This window comes from Salmo salar, chromosome ssa03 (assembly GCF_905237065.1).
Source record: "Salmo salar chromosome ssa03, Ssal_v3.1, whole genome shotgun sequence".
NCBI classification, from domain to species: domain Eukaryota; kingdom Metazoa; phylum Chordata; class Actinopteri; order Salmoniformes; family Salmonidae; genus Salmo; species Salmo salar.
The window spans coordinates 13,252,719-13,272,089 of record NC_059444.1 but is presented as its reverse complement, the minus strand read 5'-3'; the positions used below and the strand labels follow the sequence as shown (position 1 = coordinate 13,272,089).

Below are 19,371 nucleotides of genomic sequence, written 5' to 3'. Positions count from 1 at the left end.
TAATTATTATTATTTTTTTATATATATGAATAAAGGCTTGTCCCTCCAACCCTATGTCACTTCTAGGAAGATTTGAATCCCCAACTGTCGCCAAGTTCACCATCATTGTAAAGCCCATGCTATTTTATTGTTCTGACAAAGTCATTTCTGAAGATTTATTATTCATTTCATGTGATTAGTCGTTCATTTATGTCTGTCCCTCATTTTAAGGTCAACCCTGTTAGGTGAACTGAACTCTCATTTTAATATGGTGAAGCCTTCCTCTTCCCCTGAACAAGGCAGTTAACCCACTCTTCCTAGGCAGTCATTGTAAATAAGAATTTGTTCTTAACCAAGTTAAATAAAGGTTAAATAAATCCAATAAAAATATACATATTGTTTTCAAAAGAAACATCTAATAGTCAAATCAGAGTAAACACTGGTTCTACTCTTTCTGGCAATGTACTGGTGTTTGGTGGTGGAAAACTGAGTGGTTTGAGCATAAAATATCAACCCTGTTGCCAATAGATTGACAGGCTAGAAATGTTTTAACAGTTACATTTTTTTGTGAAGCCTGCATTCAATTGCCACTCCCTGTTGCACACAACAAGCTTCCATTCCCCCTGTCACAAGGGGATTTATGGCTTATTTAAGAAGAAATCATCAACCCTGTTACTTTATTTGGCACTTACTCTAGTCATTTTTTATTTAACCTTATTTTGTAAAGTTGAACGTGGGTTCTTTATGACAGAATGTTAACAAACATTTTTTGGGACCAAGTTACACCAAATTGGTGGAATTACCCTACTATTACTTTTACTGGTGAAATAAAGTTGGAAGTTAATCTCTTATCAAATCAGGGTAGTAGAAATGGTTATTGATCAGTTATCAGTTGCATGTTCACATAACTTATAATTAGTTACAGGCAAATGCACAAAACCTCACCGGCCAAAGGTCCCCTTCTTTTGTAGGCTATATACTTAGAACCCTAACCCGAACTTAAGGGTCATGAAAGGTTTGCACCCTCTACAGCCATTATGGTTATTATCTGGCCCTGCTGGTCATCTATGAATGTTTGAACATCTTGAAAAGGAATCTGGCCTTAATGGCCACATGTACTCAGCGGTCTAAGGCACTACAGTCCCTGGTTCATATCCAGGATGTATCACATCCGGCCGTGATTGGGAGTCCCATAGGGCGGCGCACAATTGGCCCAGTGTCGTCCGGGTTTGGCCAGGGTAGGCCGTCATTGTAAATAAGGTTTTGTTCTTAAGTGACTTGCCTAGTTAAATAAAGGTTAAAAAAGTTTAACATTTCTTTAAATTAAATCTCTACCCGGAAAAGCCCGAAGAGAGCTGACCACCCCCTCGGTGCCTGGTTCCTCTTTAGGTTTCTTCCTACTGAATGTTCCTGCCAACTAGAGAGTTTTTCCTGGCCACTGTGCTTCTGCTTCTGTATTGCTTGCTCTATGGGGTTTTAGGCTGGGTATCTGTAAAGCACTTGGACTGACAACGACTGATGTAAAAGGGGCTTTAAACAATGTATTTGATAATGTTCTGACTGTGAATCGTAAATTAAACAAGAATGTAGTCAGGATTCACACGCATCACGATTTAAGTGACATTTGGAGTAATTTTCTCCTTTGCTCTGCCATACAGGCTATCACTATAGTTACTGTATTGTGATGTGTTACAGTTTGAAATAGACCAACATTGAGCACATCCAGCCTTAAAATAGTTAAAAATTCTTCCGATGCAGAATGGTCCACCATTTCAGTAGAAATGCTTAATGTTGACTAAATGAAATGACCGAACAGAAGAGTCAGTTCTTGAACAAGACAGAAAAAATGAGGATATCACTTTTAGGGGAAGGTCACCAGCTTTTAGTAAGGAAGAAGGTGACAATAACTTAAGTAGTGTGTTTACATTCTTTCAAGCTTCTTCCACTGCCAAAAGCCTGCCTTTATTGTTGGTAGTTGGCATCTGTAAAGAAGAGCTGACTAATCATCAACTAAATGTAAAGAAGCTAGGAAAAACACCCTTTTCACTGGTAGAATGTTTACACCAAAAGTGCTCTCATTTTACATCTCCTCTTCACACCAACTATATGATTTTGTTGTTGCTATCGTAATTGGTTAAGACTGTGTTACCTTTCTCCAGCCTACTTGAACCATGTTCCCTCTGGTCTGAGGAAGTAGGGCGTCAACTTAAAACCTCTTCTTGATGGAATGCAAAATGTAGAGCAGCAACATCTTTATGAAAATCTAAGTTTATTGGTTGCGTACAGCATTTTTTCAGATGTTATCGCAGGTGCAGTGAAATGCTTATGTTTCTAGCTCCAACAATGCAGCAATATCTAGCAATACAATAACAATACACACATAATCCAAAAAGAAAAAAACTAAATGAGAACAAGAAATGAAGACATGTAAGAACGAGCAATGTCAGAGTTTGGAATATAAATATATATGTACACTACCGTTCAAAAGTTTGGGGTCACTTAGACATTTCCTTGTTTTTGAAAGAAAAGCACATTTTTTGTCCATTTTAAAATAACATCAAATTGATCCGAAATACAGTGTAGACATTGTTAATGTTGTAAATGACTATTGTAGCTGAAAACGGCTGATTTAAAAAAAAAATGTAATATCTACATAGGCCCATTATCAGCAAACATCACTCCTGTGTTCCAATGACATGGTGTTAGCTATTCCAAGTTGATCATTTTAACCTTAATTGATCATTAGGAAACCCTTTTGCAATTATGTTAGCATAGCTGAAAACTGTTGTCCTCATTAAAGAAGCAATAAAACGGGCCTTCTTTAGACTAGTTGAGTATCTGCAGCATCAGCATTTGTGGGTTCGATTACGGGCTCAAAATGGCCAGAAACAAAGATCTTTCTTCTAAAACTCGTCAGTCTATTCTTGTTCTGAGAAACTAAGGCTGTTCCATGCGAGAAATTGCCGAGAAACTAAGGCTGTTCCATGCGAGAAATTGCCAAGAAACTGAAGATCTCGTACAACGCTGTGTACTACTTCCTTCACAGAACAGCGCAAACTGGCTCTAACCAGAACCAGAGCAAGAGTACATTAGTGTCTAGTTTGAGAAACAGACGCCTCACAAGTCTTCAACTGGCAGCTTCATTAAATAGTACCCGCAAAACACCAGTCTCAACGTCAACAGTGAAGAGGCGACTCTGGGATGCTGGCCTTCTAGGCAGAGTTCCTCTGTCTGGTGTCTGTGTTCTTTTGCCCATCTTAATCTTTTCTTTTTATTGGCCAGTCTGAGATATGGCTTTTTCTTTGCAACTCTGCCTAGAAGGCCAGCATCCCGGAGTTGCCTCTTCACTGTTGACGTTGAGACTGGTGTTTTGTGGGTACTATTTAATGAAGCTGCCAGTTGAGGACTTGTCGTGCCCTCTTCACAAGACAGTTGTGTCAAAAGATCGAGAGTACGCAGAGTCCTCGTGAGCGGCGTGGCCCACGTTGGCGGCTCTGTTTTCCTCTAAACGGGCAAAGAAGGTGTTGAACTTTTTTGAGAGCGAGGCGTAGGTGTCCTGAACCCATTCATCTTTATTGACACAGACAGGGTTGAAGAGCTGACAGCCTTTTTTAATGGAGGTCTGAGATTAGTTTGTCAGTCAATAATGTTAGTTATTCAAATCAAATTTTATTGGTCACATGCACATGGTTAGCAGATGTTATTGCGAGTGTAGCGAAATGCTTATGCTTCTAGATCCGACAGTGCAGCAGTATGTAACAGGTAATATCTAACAAATAAAGAATAGATAATGAAGGATACAGTATATACATATGAGATGAGTAATCCGAGATATGTAAACATTCTTAAAGTGGCATTATTAAAGTGACTAGTGTTCCATTTATTAAAGTGGCCAATGATATCTAGTCTGTAGATAGGCAGCCGCCTCTCTGTGCTAGTGGTGGCTGTTTAACAATCTGATGGCCTTTTCAATCTCTCTGTCCCATCTTTGATGCACCTGTACTGACCTCGCCTTCTGGATGGAAGCGGGGTGAACAGGTAGTGGCGCGGGTGGTTATTGTCCTTGATCTTTTTTGCCTTCCTGTGACATCGGGTGGTGTAGGTGTCATGGAGGGCAGGTAGTTTTCCCCCGGTGATGTGTTGTGCAGACTGCACCAGCCTCTGGAGAGCCCTGCGGTTGTGGGTGGTGCAGTTGTCATACCAGGCGATGATACAGCCTGACAGGATGGTCTCAATTGTGCACCTGTAACAGTTAGTGAGGGTTTTCGGTGACAAGCCCAATTTCTTTTCAGCCTCCTGAGGTTGACGAGGCACTGTTGTGTCTTCTTCACTAGACTGTCTGTGTGTGTGGACCATTTCAGTTTGTCAGTTATACAGTGAGGGAAAAAAGTATTTCATCCCCTGCTGATTTTGTACGTTTGCCCACTGACAAAGAAATTATCAGTCTATAATTTTAATAGTAGGTTTATTTGAACAGTGAGACAGAATAACAACAATTTTGATATGCATTTTAATGAGGGAAATAAGTATTTGACCCCTCTGCAAAACATGACTTAGTACTTGGTGGCAAAACGCTTGTTGGCAATCACAGAGGTCAGATGTTTCTTGTAGTTGGCCACCAGGTTTGCATACATCTCAGGAGGGATTTTGTCCCACTCCTCTTTGCAGATCTTCTCCAAGTCATTAAGGTTTCGAGGCTGACGTTTGGCAACTCAAACCTTCAGCTCCCTCCACAGATTTTCTATGGGATTAAGGTATGGAGACTGGCTAGGCCACGCCAGGACCTTAATGTGCTTCTTCTTGAGCCACTCTTTTGTTTCCTTGGCCGTGTGTTTTGGGTCATTGTCATGCTGGAATATCCATCCACGACCCATTTTCAATGCCCTGGCTGAGGGAAAGAGGTTCTCACCCAAGATTTGACAGTACATGGCCCCGTCCATCGTCCATTTGATGCGGTGAAGTTGTCTTGTCCCCTTAGCAGAAAAACACCCCCAAAGCATAATGTTTCCACCTCCATGTTTGACGGTGGGGATGGTGTTCTTGGGGTCATAGGCAGCATTCCTCCTCCTCCAAACATGGCGAGTTGAGTTGATGCCAAAGAGCTCCATTTTGGTCTCATCTGACCACAACACTTTCACCCAGTTGTCCTCTGAATCATTCAGATGTTCATTGGCAAACTTCAGACGGGCATGTATATGTGCTTTCTTGAGCGGGGGGACCTTGCGGGTGCTGCAGGATTTCAGAGTTTCACGGCGTAGTGTGTTACCAATTGTTTTCTTGGTGACTATGGTCCCAGATGCCTTGAGATCATTGACAAGGTCCTCCGTGTAGTTCTGGGCTGATTCCTCACCGTTCTCATGATCATTGCAACTCCACGAGGTGAGCTCTTGCATGGAGCCCCAGACCGAGGGAGATTGACAGATCTTTTGTGTTTCTTCCATTTGCGAATAATCGCACCAACTGTTGTCACCTTCTCACCAAGCTGCTTGGCGATGGTCTTGTAGCCCATTCCAGCCTTGTGTCGGTCTACAATCTTGTCCCTGACATCCTTGGAGAGCTCTTTGGTCTTGGCCATGGTGGAGAGTTTGGAATCTGATTGATTGATTGCTTCTGTGGACAGGTGTCTTTTATACAGGTAACAAACTGAGATTAGGAGCACTCCCTTTTAAGAGTGTGCTCCTAATCTCAGCTCGTTACCTGTATAAAAGACACCTGGGAGCCAGAAATCTTTCTGATTGAGAGGGGGTAAAATACTTATTACCCTCATTAAAATGCAAATCAATTTATAACATTTTTGACATGCGTTTTTCTGGATTTTTTTGTTGTTATTCTGTCTCTCACTGTTCAAATAAACCTACCATTAAAATTATAGACTGATAATTTCTTTGTCAGTGGGCAAACGTACAAAATCAGCAGGCGATCAAATACTTTTTTCCCTCACTGTATGTACACCGAGGAACTTAACTTTCCACCTTTTCCACTGCTGTCCTGTCGATGTGGATAGGGGGGTGCTCCCTTTGCTGTTTCCTGAAGTCCACGATCATCTCGTTTGTTTTGCTGACATCTTGAGTGAGAGGTTATTTTCCTGAAACCACACTCCGAGGGCCCTTACCTTCTCCCTGTAGGCCGTCTTGTCGTTGTTGGTAATCAAGCCTACCAGTGTAGTGTCGTCTGCAAACTTGATTATTGAGTTGGAGGCGTGCATGGCCACGCAGTCATGGGTGTACAGGAGAGGGCTGAGAACGCACCCTTCTGGGGCCCCAGTGTTGAGGATCAGCAGATTGGAGATGTTTTTCCTACCTTCACCACCTGGGGGCAGCCCGTCAGGAAGTCCAGGACCCAGTTGCACAGGGCGGTGTTGAGACCCAGGGTCTCGAGCTTAATGATGAGCTTGGAGGGTACTATGGTGTTGAATGCTGAGCTGTAGTCAATGAACAGCATTCTTACATAGGTATTCCTCTTGTCCAGATGGGATCGGGCAGTGGGCAGTGTGATGGCGATTGCAACTTCTCAAATCAAATTTATTTGTCACCTACACATGGTTAGCAGATGTTAATGCGAGTGTAGCGAAATTCTTGTGCTTCTAGTTCCCACCATGCAGTAATATCTAACAAGTAATCTACCAACTCCACAACAACTACCTTGTACACACAAGTGTAAAGGAATGAATACGAATATGTACATAAAAATATATAAATGAGTGATGGCCAAACGGCATAGGCAAGATGTAGTAGATGGTATGGAGTACAGTATATACATATGAGATGAGTATTGTAGGGTATGAAAACATAAAGCAGCATTGTTTAAGGTGGCTAGTGATACATTACATCAGGATGGCAAGATGCAGTAGATGGTATAGAGTACAGTATATACATATGAGATGCGTAATGTAGGTTATGAAAACATTATATAAAGTGGCGTTGTTTAAAGTGGCTAGTGATTCATCTAATTACATCAAGATTGCAAGATGCAGTAGATGGTATGGCGTACAGTATATACATATGAGATGAATAATGTAGATTATGTAAACATTATCTAATATAAATAATATAAAGTGGCAAGTGATAAATTGATTACATCAATTTTCCCATTATTAAAGTGGCTTAAGTTGAGTCAGTATGTTGGCAGCAGCCACTCAATGTTAGTGATGGCTGTTTAACAGTCTGATGGCCTTGAGATAGAAGCTGTTTTTCAGTCTCTCGGTTCCAGCTTTGATGCACCTGTACTGACCTCGCCTTCTGGATGTTAGCGGGGTGAACAGGCAGTGGCTCGGGTGGTTGCTGTCCTTGATGATCTTTTTGGCCTTCCTGTGACATCGGGTGGTGTAGGTGTCCTGGAGGACAGGTAGTTTGCACCCGGTGATGCGTTGTGCAGACCTCACTACCCTCTGGAGAGCCTTCCGGTTATGGGCGGAGTAGCTGCCGTACCAGGCGGTGATACAGCCCGACAGGATGCTCTTGATTGTGCTTCTGTAAAAGTTTGTGTTTTTGGTGACAAGCCGAGTTTCTTCAGCCTCCTGAGGAACTTAGGAACTTAACTCTCCACCCTCTCCACTACTGTCCCGTCAATGTAGATAGGGGGCTGCTCCCTCTGCTGTTTCCTGAAGTCCACGATCATCTCTTTTGTTTTGTTGACATTGAGTGCGAGGTTATTTTCCTGACACCACACTCCGAGGGCCCTCACCTCCTCCTTGTAGGCCATCTCGTCGTTGTTGGTAATCAAGCCTACCACTGTTGTGTCGTCTGCAAACTTGATGATTGAGTTGGACGCGTGCATGGCCACGCAGTCGTGGGTGAACAGGGAGTACAGAAGAGGGCTGAGAACGCACCCTTGTGGGGACCCAGTGTTGAGGATCAGCGGGGTGGAGATGTTGTTACCTACCCTCACCACCTGGGGGCGGCCAGTCAGGAAGTCCAGGACCCAGTTGCACAGGGCGGGGTCGAGACCCAGGGTCTCGAGCTTAATGACGACTTTGGAGGGTACTATGGTGTTAAATGCTGAGCTGTAATCGCTGAACAGCATTCTTACATAGGTATTCTTCTTGTCCAGATGGGTTAGGACAGTGTGCAGTGTGATGGCGATTGCGTCGTCTGTGGACCTATTGGGTCGGTAAGCAAATTGGAGTGGGTCTAGGGTGTCAGGTAGGGTGGAGGTGATATGGCCCTTGACTAGTCTCTCAAAGCACTTCATGATGATGGAAGTGAGTGCTACAGGGCGGTAGTCATTTAGCTCAGTTACCTTAGCTTTCTTGGGAACAGGAACAATGGTGGCCCTCTTGAAGTATGTGGGGACAGCAGACTGGGATAGGGATTGATTGAATATGTCCGTAAACACACCAGCCAGCTGGTCTGCGCATGCTCTGAGGACGCGGCCGGGGATGCCGTCTGGGCCTGCAGCCTTGCGACGGTTAACACGTTTAAATGTTTTACTCACATTGGCTACAGTGAAGGAGAGCCCGCAGGTTTTGGTAGCGGGCCGTGTTAGTGGCACTGTATTGTCCTCAAAGAGAGCAAAAAACTAGTTTAGTCTGTCAGGGAGCAAGGCATCGTGATCCGCGACGGGGCTGATTTTTCTTTTGTAGTCCGTGATTGACTGTAGACCCTGCCACATACCTCTCGTGTCTGAGCCGTTGAATTGCGACTCCACTTTGTCTCTGTACTGTTGCTTAGCTTGTTTGATTGCCTTGCGGAGGGAAATGCTACACTGTTTATATTCGGTCATGTTTCCGGTCACAATGCGGAACATATCCCAGTCCATGTGATCGAAGCAATCTTGAAGCGTGGGATCCGATTGGTCAGACCAGCGTTGGATAGACCTAAGCACGGGTGCTTCCTGTTTTAGGGTCTGCCTATAGGAGGGGAGGGGATTTGCCAAAAGTAGGGCGGGGGAGGGCCTTGTATGCATCGCGGAAGTTAGAGTAGCAGTGGTCGAGTGTGTTACTCGCTCGTGTACTGCAATTGATATGCTGATAGAATTTAGGTAGCCTTGTTCTCAGATTAGCTTGTTAAAATCCCCAGCTACAATAAATGCAGCCTCAGAATATATGGTTTCCAGTTTGCATAAAGTCCAGTGAAGTTCCTTGATGGCCGTCTTGGTATCCGCTTGCGGGGGGATATACACGGCTGTGACGATAACCGAGGAGAGTTCTCTTGGGAGATAATACGGTTGGCATTTGATTGTGAGGAATTCTAGGTCAGGTGAACAAAAGGACTTGAGTTCTTGTATGTTGTTACAATTACACCATGAGTCGTTAATTACGAAACATACACCCCCGCCCTTCTTACCAGAGAGATGTTTGTTCCTGTTGGCGCAATGCACTGAAAATCCCGTTGGCTGTACGGACTCCGACAGTATGCCCCAGCTAGCCGTGTCACCCGTGAAACAGAGTATGTTACAATCCCGGATATCTATTTGGAAAGCAACTCTTGCAATAATTCCATCTACTTTGTTAACTAGGGACTGGACATTAGCTAGTAATATACTCGGAAGCGGTGGGTGGTGTGCGCGCATCCAAAGCCTCACTAGAAGACCGCTCCGGCACCCTCTCCTCTGACGGTGTTGTTTTGGGTCGGCCTCTGGAATCAGTTCAAATACCCTGGGATCCGCTTTGGGAAAGTCATATTCCTGGTCGTTGTGCTGGTAAGTTGACGTCTCTCTGATATCCAATAGTTCTTCCCGGGTGTATGTAATAATATTTAACCTCTATGGGCTAGGTGGGACGCAAGCGTCCCACCCGTGGTGCACTCCATCAACAGCAGGTGCATTTCAAGAGCGGCAAATTTGAATCCAAATAAATGTCAAAATTCAAATTTTTCAAACATACAACTATTTTACACCCTTTGAAAGATAAACATCTCCTTAATCTAACCACGTTTTACGATTTCAAAAAGGTTTTACGGCGAAAGCATAAATTTAGAGTATGTTAGGACAGTACATTTACAAGAGTTGTGTGTAATGTTTTGTCAATTCAAAGACAGGGTCACCAAAACCATAAAACCAGCTAAAATGATGCACTAACCTTTTACAATCTCCATCAGATGACACTCCTAGGACATTATGTTAGACAATGCATGCATTTTTAGTTCTATCAAGTTCATATTTATATCCAAAAACAGCGTTTTACTATGGCATTGATGTTGAGGAAATCGTTTCCCTCCAATAACCGGCAGTCAAGTCAGCACCACAAATTAAATAATTAAAATTAGAAAACATTGGTAAAATATTATATTGTCATTTAAAGAATTATAGATTTACATCTCTTGAACGCAATCAACTTGCCAGATTTAAAAATAACCTTACTGGGAAATCACACTTTGCAATAATCTGAGCACTGCGCCCAGAAAAATACGCGTTGCGATACAGACTAGCCGTCATGTTGGGGAGATCTAAAATCGAAAATACTATGTAAATAATCCATTACCTTTGATTCTCTTCATCAGATGTCACTTCCAGGTATCACAGGTCCATAACAAATGTAGTTTTGTTCAAAAAAGCTCATCATTTATGTCCAAAAATCTCTGTCTTGTTAGCACATGATCTAAGCCCGCCGGACTTCACTTCATGAACGAGGGGAAAAAATATATTTACGTTCGTTCAAACATGTCAAACGTTGTATAGCATAAATCATTAGGGCCTTTTTTAACCAGAACATGAATAATATTCAAGGTGGACGAATGCATTCTCTTTTATAACGTATTGGAACGAGGGTACCCAACATGAACTCGCGCGCCAGGTGTCTAATGGGCCATCATCGTTCCATGGCTCTTGTTCGGTCAGATCTCCCTCCAGAAGACTCAAAACACTTTGTAAAGGCTGGTGACATCTAGTGGAAGCAATAGGAAGTGCCAAAATATTCCTCAGCCCCTGTGTTTTTCAATGGCATAGGTTTAACCTCTATGGGCTAGGTGGGACGCTTGCGTCCCACCTACGTAACAGCCACTGGCAGCCTGTGGCGCGATTTTCAAAACGTTAAAAATCCTATTACTTCAATTTCTCAAACATATGACTATTTTACAGCTATTTAAAGACAAGACTCTCGTTAATCTAACCACACTGTCCGATTTCAAAAAGGCTTTACAACGAAAGCAAAACATTAGATTATGTCAGCAGAGTACCAAGCCAGAAATAATCAGACACCCATTTTTCAAGCCAGCATATAATGTCACCAAAACCCAGAAGACAGCTAAATGCAGCACTCACCTTTGATGATCTTCATCAGATGACAACCCTAGGACATTATGTTATACAATACATGCATGTTTTGTTCAATCAAGTTCATATTTATATCAAAAACCAGCTTTTTACATTAGCATGTGACGTTCAGAACTAGCATACCCCCCGCAAACTTCCGGGGAATTCGCTAACATTTTACTAAATTACTCACGATAAACGTTCACAAAAAGCATAACAATTATTTTAAGAATTATAGATACAGACCTCCTCTATGCACTCGATATGTCCGATTTTAAAATAGCTTTTTGGTGAAAGCACATTTTGCAATATTCTAAGTACATTTAGACATTTATTTAGACACCCGGCAAGTTTAGCACTCACCATAATCATATTTACTATTATAAAAGTTTGATTACCTTTTGTTGTCTTCGTCAGAATGCACACCCAGGACTGCTACTTCAATAACAAATGTTGGTTTGGTCCAAAATAATCCATCGTTATATCCGAATAGCGGCGTTTTGTTCGTGCGTTCCAGACACTATCCGAAATAGTAAAGAAGTGTCGCGCGCATGGCGCAATTCGTGACAATAAAATTCTAAATATTCCATTACCGTACTTCGAAGCATGTCAACCGCTGTTTAAAATCAATTTTTACGACATTTTTCTCGTAGAAAAGCGATAATATTCCGACAGGGAATCTCCTTTTCGGCAAACAGAGGAAAAAATCCCAAAGGCGGGGGCGGTCTGGTCACGCGCCTAAGCCCAGTGTCCCTTGATCGGCCACTTGAGAAAGGCGATAATGTGTTTCAGCCTGGGGCTGGAATGACGACATTCTGTTTTTTCCCGGGCTCTGAGCGCCTATGGACGACGTGGGAAGTGTCACGTTAGAGCAGAGATCCTTAGTAAATGATAGAGATGGAAAAGAAGTTCAAGAAATGGTCAGACAGGCCACTTCCTGTAAAGGAATCTCTCAGGTTTTGACCTGCCATTTGAGTTCTGTTATACTCACAGACACCATTCAAACAGTTTTAGAAAATTTAGGGTGTTTTCTATCCATATGTAATAAGTATATGCATATTCTAGTTACTGGGTAGGAGTGGTAACCAGATTAAATCGGGTATGTTTTTTATCCAGCCGTGTCAATACTGCCCCCTAGCCCTAACAGGTTAAAGGTAATACAACACATCAGGTATCCACTTCCTGTCAGAAAATGTCTCAGGGTTTTGCCTGCCAAATGAGTTCTGTTATACTCACAGACACCATTCAAACAGTTTTAGAAAATGTAGGGTGTTTTCTATCCATATATAATAAGTATATGCATATTGTAGTTACTGGGTAGGATTAGTAACCAGATTAAATCGGGTACATTTTTTTATCCAGCCGTGCAAATACTGCCCCCTAGCCCCAACAGGTTAAGGTTTTCTGGGCCAACAATGTAATAAATAATACATTAAGAAAAAATACTGCACAGTTTCCTAAGGACTTGAAGTGAAGCTGCCATCTCTCTCGGCGCCATCTTGCAATGTATAGTACATTAAACCCACACATTTGTCAAAAAGGGCGTGACAGCATTCCAGGCCTAAACTGCTGCAGGCAAAGGTGATAGTGCCAAGGTAGAACATGTTTTTGGATTCTTTGGTTTCAACTCAAATACCGCAGCTTCAATTCAAACATAACTAGACAAAATCCAACATGCTACCCAAACAGGAATATTTACAATGGCAAACAGTTCCAAGACGCTGAGTAAGATGTTCCCTGTTGTTTCAGTGGGACCTTTAAACACTTCTGACAGGATGGAGAAGAAAGACGTGAAGATCATCAACCAGGGCCTGGAGAACGAGATGGTGAGTGACTGAACAAACACCATATCATGCATGCCACTCCAAAGACCATAACTCTGTCAAGAGCCAAGCTCCTACCCCTAGGGCCCAGCTAGGGTCTTTATGTAGATCAGAGATGACTGGATACTATGTGTAAGTATATAGAGTGAAAGGCCATCTAGGCTTAGCCTTGTATATACCATACTGATTACCGCTGTGCTAGCATAGCCTAGCAGGTGGTGTGATGTAGCTAGCTAATATTGATCTAATACTTCCTTAGATTTGGGTATGTCATTTTAGGTGAAAATTGAGGATCCTTTAAGAGTGCGGATCCTTTAAGAAGTGCCTTGGGTAGGGGCTAGAGTAGCTGAGCTTCCGTCCAAGAGGTGTTACAGCCAAATTTTGCTCTCTGACCCAACATGTGCCACAATCTCATTGTGTGTCTATAGGAGGTGTGGGGTTACCGGCCGTGCCCCTGGAAGATGGTTCTGGTGGCCGTTGGGGCGGTGTGCACCGGGGGGCTGCTGTTTCTGGTGCTCTACTGGCTGCCTGAGTGGGGAGTGAGAGGGACCTGCACACGGACCCCCTTCATCAGGGAGGCCCAGACACTGCTGCTAAGATCCACGGTACACTAATCTTACTCACCAAAGATAACCTTTCACTGGGTGATTTGAAAAGTCCTAGTCAATCGATCCATAATTTAATAAAACTTTTAGCAAAAATGTTTCTTTAATTTACAATCTGTAGAAACTATGAGAATAGAAAGTTTCATAACTTTTGTGAAACATCACAGCACAGATGAAAAATATATAGTAAATAGGAATCCAATGTGGATGGTGTTAAGAGATCGATGAAAGGGATTGAATGGAGCTGAAGGGTGGGACTAATAACAACAAGATAACAAATTTAAAATATACTGTGTCTGTAAAAATGTTGTGAAATATAGCACAGTTAAAAAGATATGGAAAATATAACTGGATGAACATCAGAAATGGAGGAAGGCCAGAACTAAAAACAAACAAAATATAACTACTGTAAAATAGATTGTGACTGTAAAATGTATATAGTACGTATAAAGCTGGAAGTAGAAGCCTAAGTGGTGGTGTTCACTAGTTTACTCCAATTAGGGGAGGAGTGGTAGGGTTTGTGGGAAATTATAAAATATATTTTAAAAAGGCATGTATGTATGTATGTATGTATATATATGTATGTATAAACGGTTGCAAAAACGAATCCCCGAGCTGACAAGGTAAAAATCTGTCATTCTGCCGATGAACAAGGCAGTTAACCCACCGTTCCTAGGCCATCATTGAAAATAAGAATGCGTTCTTAACTGGCTTGCCTAGTTAAATAAAGGTGTATACAAAAAAAAATATATATATATATGTGTATATATGTAAATAAGTAAATGTAAAAAATTCGGCAAATCGGTGTCCAAAAATACCGATTACTGATTGTTATGAAAACTTGATATCGGCCCTAATTAATCGGCCATACCAATTAATCGGCCGACCTCTAGTATATACACTACCGTTCAAAAGGTTGGGGTGGCCAAATTGGCCAGAAACAAAGAACTTTCTTCTGAAACTCGTCAGTCTATTCTTGTTCTGAGAAATGAAGGCTATTCCATGCGAGAAATGGCCAAGAAACTGAAGATGAACAAGAATAGAAGGAGTTTTAGAAGAAAGTACTTTGTTTCTGGCCATTTTGAGCCTGTAATCGAACCCACAAATGCTGATGCTCCAGATACTCAACTAGTCTAAAGAAGGCCAGTTTTATTGCATCTTTAATCAGGACAACAGTTTTCAGCTGTGCTAACATAATTGCAAAAGGGTTTTCTAATGATCAATTAGCCTTTTAAATGATAAACTTGGATTAACTAACACAACGTGCCATTGGAACACAGGGTTGATGGTTGCTGATAATGGGCCTCTGTACGCCTATGTAGATAATACATTTTAAGAAGTCAGCTGTTTCCAGCTACAAATTTACAACATTCACAATATCTACACTTTATTTATTTATATATATATATATATATATATATGTGTGTGTGTGTGTGTGTGTGTGTGTGTGTGTGTGTGTGTGTGTGTGTGTGTGTGTGTGTGTGTGTGTGTGTGTGTGTGTGTGTGTGTGTGTGTGTGTGTGTGTGTGCGCAAAGAGGAGTGGGACATTTTTGACATGCGTTTTTCAGGATTTTTTTGTTGTTATTCTGTCGCTCACTGTTCAAATAAACCTACGATTAAAATTATAGACTGATCATTTCTTTGTCAGTGGGCAAACGTACAAAATCAGCAGGGGATTAAATACTTTTTCCCCCTCACTAATATATATATATATATATATATCCCCAAAATATATGTGAGATTGGAAATGATGCAGACAATTACATTGATGGAAGCTACAATCTATCCGCAATATTAAAGCTGATCTAACCCCCCCCCAAAATAAAATAAAAACTACTACGACCTAAGTAACAGTAAAGATAACATTGGCTTGAGACTACATTACAAATTGTAATTTACAATAACCAATTCTCTACTGAAGAGTCAGTCTGCTTAATCACTATCACTGTCTTACAGCATCAAATGGATGGTATCCACATCCTCCCCAAGCTCGAAGTCCATGTGCTGTGCGCAATTTATCCTGGGGACAATGTTAACTGGATGACTTGACATTGGTTCAATTCTAACAGGACGAGTTTCGGAGGTGGTTCCGGACCAAGGTACATGTGATGCTAGCCCCTGGAAAGAGACCCTTTGACGATGTCGATCTCCTAAGCCCTCTGCACATACCTAATGGGGACAGTATACACTCCTTCAGTGCCCTCCAAGATGGACATCAGGGAAAATACATCCATATCCAGCCAGTTCAGGTAAGGCAATGGCCTCTGATATCCATTAACAAACAGTGTCCCAGTTGTCTTGAATGGCTCTCTCCCTTCATGTCCTTTCCTTCAAGACAACTGATGGGTGAAATTTATAGATCAGTGGTCCTGGAGGAAAGGATACGAGGGAAGGAAGGTATCCAAGATTATTGAGACGCATGAAGTGATGGATACAGATCCAAAGCCCTCAGTTGATTTCTGAACATTACTTGGTGTTCTGACTACATCTCTCTTTCTATCAGGTTTGCTACTTCACCCACCACAGCACAAAATACTACTGGAATGATCTGCTTCAGAATTTTGAAGTGTTTAAGTAAGAGCCCTATTGCAAAATCACAGTAACCCCCATACATGTGTAATTGTCCAGCTACTTTTAAAACATGGACATTCTCTATCATCCTTATATGAAAGGTGGTAAGTATACAGTATTACCATGGAGGTGACTGTGTGTGCTGCTCTTCTAGAGGTTTGGAGGATGTCAGGGTGACTTGTTCCAGCATCCACACTGACCACAGCTCTGGTCTCAGCAAACTACTTCAGGACTACAGGTAGCCTACATTACCCACAACCCTCTACTTCCATACACAGTACATAAGAAGAGGCTAGTGGGAGGAGCTATAGGAGGACGGGCTCATTGTAATGGCCGAAATGTCATGAAAGGAACGGAGTCAAACGTGGTTTCCATATGTTTGTGTTTGATACCTTTCCGTTTATTCCATTCCAGCCATTACAATGAGCCCCTTCCTCCTCTAGCTCCTCCCACCAGCCTCCTCTGCTGCACCTCTACCTTACACATAGGCATAATCATCCCTGTTCCTACAGGCACTATTAAACACACCATCTGTTCTTGAATCTCATTTGGCCCAACGGCTCTTTTGAATGTTGGAATTTATCTCTGAATGTACAGCTAAGACTGGCTAGTCCGCACAAGCATACAGTGCATACCGGTATTTGAACACATTGGCCCTTTGGCGTGTGAGAAAGCTGGCAAAAATGCTAATGGTTTCTAATCCGGTTTCAACAGGAGACTGTTCTTTGAAGTGAATGAGATAGCAGTTAGGGTGCCATCTGTGTTCAAGCTACTCATAAAAGAGGTAGGTTACTGGATACATTTTCTTTCACACAACAACAAGTATGACCTGGAGTTTTTCTTGATCACCTGACCTGGAAAAACCCTGGAGCCTATTTATAGTCTTCAACTAGGCCCCAGAGTTTTTATGGGTCAGGTCACATGGCTAGGAATAACTACTGTACCTTAGAGCAGTGGTTCCCAACTCCAGTCCTCGAGTACACCCAACAGCACACATATTTGTGTTGTAGCCCCCGGACAAACGTACCTGATTCAACTCATTGAGGGCCTGATGATTAGTTGACAAGTTGAATCAGGTGTGCTTGTCTGGGGCTACAATAAAACAGATGTACTGTTGGGATACCCAAGGACCAGAGTTGGGAACCACTGCCTTAGAGTAAATGCTGCTTATTTTCCAATGACTCATCTGATAATAACAATCCATTATCTAAAATTATAATGAATAAATTGACAATAAAACAACCATAAATCTGACAATAAAGCTGCATAGGATGAAACTATCTCAATAATTTCCGACTTTTTCCCCATATTAATTCTTTCAACCTCAGGTCCTGAATCCGTTCTACATATTCCAGCTCTTCAGCGTGATTCTGTGGAGCATTGAACAGTATTACTACTACGCCGCTGCCATAGTCTTCATGTCTGTCATATCCATAGCTACCTCGCTGTACACCGTCAAGAAGGTGGGTGATCGTCCTAGACTAAGCACTTCCTCATGTAGCGGAAGTGGCAGCCATGTTGCCTTTCAATCGGAGTTATCGGAGTTAAATGTTACTCGTTCCTTGGCATTGACAGAATAGTTTTTGTGGGGGGGGCTGGCGGGCTAGCGTTAACTTCAAATCTCCCTACCATCATATAAGAGAAGGGTTGAATCCTAAGCAACCTGCCTACACATAGTCTGAAGTACAATACCAACATAGCTACTGTAGTAGGTCAAAGCTGTGTGCTGGAAAACCTTGGTAGAGCATGGGTGGAATAGACATTGTGGTGCTCGTGAATTTCCTTTTTTCGGGTTCAAACCAATTCTCACTTAAAGCATATTAGATTGAATAGAATAGATTACTTCTGTGTTGTTTAGCTTGTGTTTCTTTTAATGGATTCCCTTTTTCTCTGCTTACAGCAATACATCATGCTGCATGACATGGTGGCAACCCACAGTATTGTACGTGTCTCAGTGTGCAGAGGGACTCTAGGTATGTAACAGGCCTGATAAGACTGGCTCTATAGAGATTAATGTAGTGTATTCAAGTGTATTCATCTACTATTGCATTTTATTAGTGACCTCCTCCTTTCCATTGTTTTGGTTACACTTTTGAAGTATTACATTAAAATGTGTATTTGATAATGGTTGACAATGTGTACTTGATAATGATTTGATAATGGGTATAATTTCATCCTACATCTTTTATTACACATTTCTATTTATTTATTTAATTATTGTGAAGGAAAAACAAGTCCTCCTTATGGACTATGCTGCTTGTTATGGGTTCGTCATCTGACCAGAGGGGTATACTACAAACCGGATCAAGGAGTTAGCCAGCTAACTTGCCTAAATATTATGAAATAACTTTTTTTTAAAATTTAGTTTAGCTTTCTTAATGAAACAGAAAATCCATAGTTATTTCTGGTTGTTTATCACAGTTAGCTGGCTCCTGCTTTGTAGTATACCCCTGTGGTGTTGTGTTGAACACAGATGTCGAGGAGGCCATGTCCACAGAGCTGGTCCCTGGTGATGTCATCGTCATCCCGTCCAATGGAATGATCATGCCCTGTGACGCCGTGCTGGTTCATGGAAACTGCATCGTCAACGAGAGCATGCTGACAGGTGACTATAAAATGTTCTTCCTTTAATTTGAACACTATGGGCCAGTTTCTCGGACCCAGATTAAGCCTTGTCCTGAACTAAAAAAACATGCTCAATGGGAAAACTAATTTGAAAGTGCTTTTCGGTTCAGGGCTAGCTTTAATCTGGGTCCTGAAAACAGGCCCCGTATGCCATAATAAAAGCTGCTATGGTTCCATTGTAGTGTAATCATGTTATGTGTACCTATAATATTTAAAGAGTCTTTCTATTGGTCCTCTCCAGGTGAGAGTGTGCCTGTCACCAAGACCAGCCTACCCAGCTCAGGAGAAGATGGGGCTGGCCTCTATAGCATAGAGGAACACAAGAGACACACGCTGTTCTGTGGCACTCACATCATTCAGACTCGCTTCTACACTGGGGAACTGGTCAAGGCCGTGGTGGTCAGGACTGGTGAGACCACTTATTGTTTCCAGTCTTCTGTTATGGAGCTGTTTTTCATTGACCTTAATACACCTAATACACATTTGTTACCTATTATAAACTGGGTGGTTCGAGCCCTGAATACTGATTGGCTGACAGCCATGGTATATCAGACCATATACCACAGGTATGACAAAAA

At 42.1% G+C, this 19,371-nt stretch overlaps 1 protein-coding gene across 2 annotated transcripts in view; it reads left to right on the top strand.

The window, feature by feature from the left end:
• Positions 1-19,371, top strand: part of LOC106598853 (polyamine-transporting ATPase 13A3) — a 43,443-nt gene that overhangs the window by 955 nt on the left and 23,117 nt on the right. For both annotated transcript variants that reach the window (XM_014189868.2, XM_045714507.1), the window contains exons 2-11: positions 12,919-12,995; positions 13,421-13,597; positions 15,667-15,846; positions 16,101-16,171; positions 16,323-16,406; positions 16,883-16,952; positions 17,497-17,631; positions 18,069-18,141; positions 18,642-18,773; positions 19,035-19,202. In XM_014189868.2, coding sequence (XP_014045343.1) covers positions 12,945-12,995; positions 13,421-13,597; positions 15,667-15,846; positions 16,101-16,171; positions 16,323-16,406; positions 16,883-16,952; positions 17,497-17,631; positions 18,069-18,141; positions 18,642-18,773; positions 19,035-19,202 — 1,141 coding nt within the window. In that variant the 5' untranslated portion in view covers positions 12,919-12,944. The remainder of the gene's footprint in view (positions 1-12,918; positions 12,996-13,420; positions 13,598-15,666; positions 15,847-16,100; positions 16,172-16,322; positions 16,407-16,882; positions 16,953-17,496; positions 17,632-18,068; positions 18,142-18,641; positions 18,774-19,034; positions 19,203-19,371) is intronic.